This window comes from Citrus sinensis, chromosome 3, assembly GCF_022201045.2.
Source record: "Citrus sinensis cultivar Valencia sweet orange chromosome 3, DVS_A1.0, whole genome shotgun sequence".
Taxonomy (NCBI): Eukaryota; Viridiplantae; Streptophyta; class Magnoliopsida; order Sapindales; family Rutaceae; genus Citrus; species Citrus sinensis.
In genome coordinates this window covers 27,836,053-27,843,392 of record NC_068558.1, presented here as the reverse complement: position 1 = coordinate 27,843,392, position 7,340 = coordinate 27,836,053, and the positions used below count along the sequence as shown (strand labels likewise).

The window sequence follows — 7,340 nt, the reverse complement described above, 5'->3', positions numbered from 1 at the left end:
TCAAATTTTTTGGTCAGAACACTTAACCTATCAAATTTTTTTTTTTGAAAATTGATATTTTCACATTTTTGTAAGGTAAATTGAAGATTGCCATTCTAAGTCGGGGGTAAAATTAAAAAATTTCCAAAAATTATATACACTTTTCATAAGAAAGCTTCTCATCGCTATTCAAGTTGCCAAAGTCCAAGCTCACTGATCGATAGCTATTAAGGACAGCCTTCAAATTTATAACAAAACATTCTTGCAAACAAGTATATGACATTGTGTTTTCCACAATAGGGGGCAGACCTAACCTGCTTTTTTGTTATATTGTTCTTCTTCATCCCTACTCTCCAGCAGTCTCTTCCTTTTGCGTATGTCAGTAAAGTCACGGGATTTCTTTGCATTTTGAGAACGAACTTCATATGGAAACTAGTTAGGACAGTGTAAGAGATCGACTGAACTCTAAAGCAATGGTATGACTTATAGTTAAACATTTTGATTACGAGTAAAGATCTATACAAATAAAGAAAAAGATTAAATAGTAGTGATATACCTTCTCTGTTTCTAGAGCTGAAAAGGATCCAATCAAATAAGGAATTAAGCAATCCGACGTTTCCCTCTGAGTATTCTTTGGTATCGCCTTCAGTACGAATAAGTTTGTAGACAACAAAACTTTGAAACAAAAGTAATATGAAATAATAACTCATACCAAAAGCTAGTGAAACAGATGAACATAAACTCCTGCTTTATGAGGCTTCTGGATTAGCATTTGACAGAGTATCTGTGATCTTGGACAATGGGGAGGACATAGATCAGGAGATGCAGAAGAATGAGGAGGCTTGTGTAGCCATGACACGAGAAAAAGATTAGCAAACAATGAGTATTTTCAAAATTTCACGCTTCTCTATTAACAATATATGCTTTTAATAACGGAGAAATAAGTAAATCATAAGTTTTAAAACAATATGAAGACATTTTTAATTTTTATGATAGCAGCACAAAATCACATGCTACTTTACATATTGACCTTAAATCTTAAGATGGTTGGTGAAGCATGATCTGCCAATGAAGGCAATGTTACACACATATACCCGAATCAATTGAAAATCTTAATGTTGAGGGCTCTCAATTGAAATACCAAATCTATGGTGTTTAAAGCATAAAAAAGGCAAAAGGAGAGCAACATCTTCAAGTCAAGATGAGACAGTATCGAAATTGGATAACTTGTGAAATAAAAAAAATTGTCTCTACAAATATATGTAAACAGAAAAAGAACACTGGGTCCCCACTCCCCATCCTATGCATTCTGTCCTTGATTTTCATTAAATCCAACTGAAAACTACCCTCATCATGTCAACTGACAATTCAGTCCCTTGCTCATATTTGTAACAGAACGAGTTGACTCCAAGAAAATCTTCAAAGCCAATATCTATCTTGTAGTGCTCTCAAAAATACTCTCTCACAATCCCTGTTTCCCTGCAGAAATTAAAATAATATCCTGCTATTTATTCCCACACACTATCTGAGAGTTCTTCATTAAATTTCTTTGTTTAAAAACATAAAGCCACACAGATTTTCCAATCAGTATCACGTAGTTTGAGAACGAAAGTGAGGAAGTTCCTGATTCTGAAGAATATTAGCGGAACTAAATTTTTGCCAGCAGAGTACTTTCTGAAAAAATGACCTTCGGTCGAACATGATAAAAAGGAAATGAAGTACCTCATGCAAATTTAAAGAACATGGATTGAAATTGAGAAGCGTACTTCCGAACAAAATTCAGAGACAATAATATCCCCCGGGCTGTGCCCTTCTTCGAGTTGTCTAAATCTTTTAGGTCGTGGTTCCTCATCGTGATCATCACAGCAGCCACTTCCACTGGCTTCAGCTGCCCCAACATATTCTGCAAGGCTTCGGTTTGATGTTGTGGCTAATTCCAGATTTGATCCAACAAAATCGCGATTGAATTCATTTAGATTATAAGCATTAAAACGACTCCATCGGTTTGCCGTTTGGTCGAACTCCTCCACATCGCGCATATAAACTGGATGGAAGCCACACCTCTTTACATCCAATCCTGGGCTCTACGTGCTTGTAAGTGACAACTCAATATGATTAGAATCAAAATGCCACCTACTATCATAGCATTGTTGTCGGGACAAATAGAGTAGCCAAAGATGGTCCGACTCCGAAACAGCTTGACCGAATTTCTCTTTAAAAGAAATATAATATGTAGGCCTATTATGAGAACCGATCATTTGGCAGTCCAACTGATGTCCGGGCCATAGTTTTTTCGTACGAGTTGAATGTTTCGGGAGATGAAAAACACAGCAAATAGCATATCCCACAACCTTATCCATATTATACAAATATGAAGGCCTTGTGACTGCTATAGAAGAACCCTCATTCTGATACATGAACCACTTTGGAATTTCACTTCCTGGAACAACAATGCTGAAATCTTTTAATGGACCTGACACTGCCTGCAACCAAAAAATTAAAAAAATGAACGAGTCCATACCATTGCTTAATTTTTTTAGGCATAATTTTGGCGTAGCTAGAAGACTGACCTCAAGGTACTCTTGTAGCATCGAAAATGCCAAACCATTGTTTCCCGGAAATTTCAAGCTGTCTACACAATCAATTAATGTGTATTCGGACTTGCATAGTTTTAATGCACCTAATAATGTCACCAACGAAGTACAACCATTCACATTAACTCTTTTTACGTTGGGTGGAAGTTGTGGCAGAGATTGAAGGCTTTTACAATCTTCCAACTCTAGTTCTTCAAGATTGAAAAGACCGTCAATACTTGCTGGCAACGTAACAAAACTGTTTTTACTCAAATACAACACTTTTAATGAGCATAAGTTGCCAATATCATTTGGGATTACTCCTTCCCCTAGACTACAGTCACGGAGATCCAATTTTGTCAAAGAGCACAAACCTGACAGAGAAGGCAGCATCAAAGGTACAGCATATGAGCTCTTTGCCATCAAATTAAAGGGAAAGTGAAAATGCCATGATGTAGATGATGGTGGTCCATTACACTCAGAAAAAAAGAGTGTTCTAAGATTCTTCATAAGAAAAATGGAGGATGGAGGTCGTCTTATAGCTGTTCCACTTATATCAAGTTCTTCCAAACTTTCTACTTGCCCAACTGTCTCTGGCACATTTTCAAGTTTGAAGCAGCCTGAGAGATTCAAAGTTTTGAGATATTTCAAACCTTTTATACTGCTGGGAAGTCTCACGAGGTTTTTGCAGTCATTTAAATTCAACAATTCAAGCCCCATCAAAAGTTCAATAGATGATGGCATTTCTGTAATGGAAGTTCCATCTAGATAGAGCTCGGACAGGTCTTCCATACTAGCCACTATCTCTGGAAAAATCTTCAGTTTCGAGCAACCAGAGAGCTCTAGATTTCGTAGCCATTTTAAACTGCTTATAGTAACTGGCAGACTCGAGAGATTTTTGCAGCCTTTCAAAGTCAACTGAACAAGTCCAGATAGAAGTTCAATTGATAGCGGCAATTCTTTGATATCAGTTTCATTTAAAAGAAGTTCCTGCAGACACTTCATACCTCCCGCAATGCATGGAAATTTCTTCAATTTAAAGCAACCAGAAAGAACAAGTGTTTTAAGCGATTTCATAACAATCTTGCCCGGAAGAGTTGTAAGACTTGTACAACCTTTCAAGTTCAACAAAATCAGCTTATTGTGAAGCAGCAAAGATGGGTGAATCTCACGCAACCTGGTACATCCTTAAAGATCCAACTCCTCCAAATTTGGCACTTCCGTGAAGTCTGGTGTCTTAATCAGATTCTTTGAATGGCTGAGTTTCATGACTTTCAACACGTTTAAAGGCGCTGTTAAAAACAAAAGGGTGCTAAAATGATGTTTTTTAATTCATATACAATTATAATAATAAAATTGTTATCAACAATTATTCAATTAAAAAATATAAATTACTGACAAAATTAATGATCTTACTGTGGTTCCCTTCCACAATTCTTCAACGCAGCTATAACACATTTTAAACTCCACAGTTTTATCCAATTGTAAATTTGACGGCAAAGATTTCCAAGGATATTGATGCCAATCAAGCAACCGCAATTTGTTAGAGAGGCATTCAAGGCCTTGACGAAGCTGCAGATTACATATTTTGAGCAATCGTAGGTTGGTCATCTTCGAAAATGCTTTTGGACCAACACTTAAATGCACTTTATCTTTGAGAAAGTAATAATCATCAACTATTATTCCCTTAACTACTTCACTCCCCTGAAAATTATAAGCAAAATAGTTCATTCGAGATTTTAATAGGTAAAAGACAAAAAATTTGCAATCCTCTTTATTAGTCACTTACTGAGTTTTGTGACAATACATGGCATATGTCTGCTTCCTCCCACAATCTGCTGCGTTTTCCAGGCTCCTCTGGGGACTGTCTCCTAACAATTTGTCTACCCATTTCCTGTAACAAATCATGCATCCACAGTTTGTTGTCCTCACATACTGTTAATAGAGATTTTTCAATAAGAACACCAATGCCAATTACTGGTTCAAAACCACAGCTGTCTAGAATTTTCGATACGTGATCTCTTTTCTCCCCTTTAAAGAAACAGGCAACATCGAGAAATATTTCCTTCTCTGCTTCCTTCAGCCCTTCAAAACTTATTTCGAGTATATCTAGAATCTCATTTTCAGGTTCTCTTTTTAGTCTTTCCAAGGTACTTGTCCACTCGTCCACAGGTCTACTAAATAAAAATGAACCCAAAACCTTGAGAGCTAATGGAAGACCACTAGCATACTTTACAACAAGTTGAGATAGATGAACATATTCTTCCCTGGGCTTTTGGGTTTCAAAGGTTTTCAAACAAAAGAGTCGGAATGCCTCATCATAAGTTAGTGCCTCAAGCTTATAAACTTCCTCGACTCGATGCAACTTCAACAAATGTTCATCCCTTGTTGTTATTATGATTCTGCTGCCCGGACCAAACCAATCACGCTTTCCAGCTAATCTTTGTAGTTGCTCAACATTAGCCACATCATCGATTACGAGAAGGACCTTTTTTTGTCGCAGCCTACTTCCTGTCATGTTAATACCGTCGTAGACATTTCGTATGCTATAAAATCCATATTTTGTGTGAACGAGGTAAAAGATCAATTCCATATTATTTATAAAATCCAAACCACACAATATTCGTTTCATCAAATAGAAGTCACATTATCAAGTAACATGTTATTATTACGTGGGTCAGAAAAAACTAGAATGAGAAAATTCAATTTCTTCTGCTGTTTTCTTCTCATGTACATATATTTCTTTCTATAATTAGGTAAATTAGATTAAAAGAGAATTTATATCAATTTTTTATAAGAACATTTGTTGCACACATGAAATCAATTAGATGATGATGAAAGACATCCTAAATTAGGTAGTTGATAATTCTTTAGAAGATTCAACTGAGATAATTATTTTATCTCAAGAATCAACTGATTAACAAAGCACAAAGCATCACAAGATACAAATGTACCGTCTTCAAAAGTTCAAAATACAATAATTTAACGTATCAACGTCTGTAGCTATTCATTTGCAAATATTAGTTCATTTATAGCAGTACTATTTTAATAACGACACATCATATGATATACACACGTATTAAACAGAAGCTGTTTAATTGAAAACAATGTTGAATCATGAATACTAAAATTTGTTTTGTGGTTACTTATCATGCCGAACAACCAAAAAAATGATAATAATTGAGAGTCAGAATGATTACCTATCCTTCAATTCCCAACCAGATTTATTGGCCACCACTTTTAAAGTGTCTCTCCACTTTTGCACCTTTTCTATATTATCCTTAAAATTTTCTTCGTTTTTGCAAAATCTTTTCCAAAATTTGCTGTCTGTTTCCTCACCACAGTTGGTTCCACACCATAGAAAATTGGAGAATTTTGAGCTTCTTTGTTTTTGCATTCAACAATCTTAGCAAGTTCATCCAAGCACCAAGTGGAAGAAGCATAATTTTTTGAGAGAACAATAATAGAAACTCTTGATTCTTCAATTGCTTTAAGGAGTTCTGGTGAAATGGATCCTCCTTTTTGTAGTTCTTTGTCATCCCTGAATGCATAAATCCCTTTATTTTTTAAAGCAGTATAGAGATTACCTGTGAAGCTTTTACGAATGTCTTCTCCTCTAAAACTTAAGAATGCATCATATTTCCCATAAGAGATGGTGTGGATGCTCGTGAAAGCCATTATATTTGTCCTGAAATTTAGAATAAAAAATGTGACATTCTTGGAACAATACAATGCAGACAACATGATTCATCCAAAATTATGGGCACCCGAAAAGGATAATGTATATATCAAGTGATAATTAATTTCGGATGTTTTTGGTGCGCCATATTATATTACATAAGCTGTATTTGCATTAAATAAAATATTTTCTATTAGAATTTTGATATTTTATACTATTACTTACATTAAATGTGTTATGAAACTTTCTCAATAAAAATTTTGAAAATTATCAAGAAAGTAGTACTTTTTATTTCAGTATATAATAAATTATTAAATAATGAAAGTAAAATAAATAAAATGATCTTATATAACTAAAAAAAACAGTGTGCCCATATGTCGTTTAGAAAGAATTAAGAAGAACATTAAGGTTACAACTAATATGCGTTGACATTATATATAAGCAAAGAACCTGGCGAATACTTAATCCTAATAAATTATTTGCGCATAGATCGTAATTTTCTAGTTAAATTTTGAGAGAGATTGAGAGAAGCTGACAGAAACTGAATATTTGCCCTTTTTTTTCAATTAATTAAATTAATTGACAACAAATTGTATTTAAATATTGTTTGAAGACAAAAAAATTACTAATATTAATTAAAAGTTAATAACAGAGTGCTTCTGATTTCGAAATCAACGATCTTCTTCTTAAACAAAATAAACAGGTCCACAGCTTCTTATTTACTTTCTTTACCAAAAAGAAAAAAAATTATACTTAATAAATCCCAAAATGTAATTAGAAAATTTTTTCGGATGCTGATTGGAGAGTGTGTGTACCCACCTCTACTTAAGCAAATCTTTTCTAAGTAACTATAAGGAAAGGCAAAGAATTCATATAAAATTAACATTCAAGCTTTCTTTCAAAATTTACACTTACAGGATATGTGCTTCCTTAGTCTAAATCATGCAACTTCTGGCTCCTCATCCTCAGCTCTGTTATATGATTGTATTCCAGATTAAAGCAAGCCTTAGTGTTGACCGACTTGCATAATTAATTACTCGATATAAACTTCCACTTGCGTAATTAATTATTCGTCATAAAGTTCCACTAGTCTTAATTAATTATCCAAG

General features: G+C 34.4%; 1 protein-coding gene across 5 annotated transcripts; it reads right to left on the bottom strand.

Annotated features, from left to right (window-relative positions):
• Positions 1-1,082: 1,082 nt before the first annotated feature.
• On the bottom strand, positions 1,083-7,328 carry LOC127900984 (disease resistance protein RUN1-like). Of its 5 annotated transcripts, none has more exons than XR_008052920.1 (6): positions 7,147-7,328; positions 4,342-6,240; positions 3,969-4,256; positions 2,550-3,844; positions 1,702-2,462; positions 1,083-1,458 (listed from the first exon to the last, which is right to left on the bottom strand). XR_008052920.1 is itself a non-coding variant. In XM_052436608.1 (6 exons), exons 5-6 carry the CDS (start codon positions 3,627-3,629, stop codon positions 2,064-2,066), a joined length of 1,479 nt encoding a protein of 492 aa, XP_052292568.1. In that variant the 5' UTR covers positions 3,630-3,844; positions 3,969-4,256; positions 4,342-5,063; positions 5,753-6,240; positions 7,147-7,327; the 3' UTR covers positions 1,083-2,063. The 5 variants fall into 5 exon arrangements, 4 of the variants coding, with proteins under 4 accessions (XP_052292568.1, XP_052292567.1, XP_052292569.1 ...); XM_052436608.1 differs by having other exon boundaries at positions 1,083-2,462; positions 4,342-5,063; positions 5,753-6,240; positions 7,147-7,327; XM_052436607.1 differs by having other exon boundaries at positions 1,083-2,462.
• Between the last annotated feature and the right edge of the window lie 12 nt (positions 7,329-7,340).

Excerpts from the sequence above, each read along its gene's own strand:
- LOC127900984 (XM_052436607.1), bottom strand. The coding sequence starts at position 3,629 with ATGAAATCGCTTAAAACACTTGTTCTTTCTGGTTGCTTTAAATTGAAG. Across the intron at positions 2,463-2,549 it reads TGCTACAAGAGTACCTTGAG|GCAGTGTCAGGTCCATTAAA; the intron begins GTCAGTCTTCTA and ends TTTTGGTTGCAG.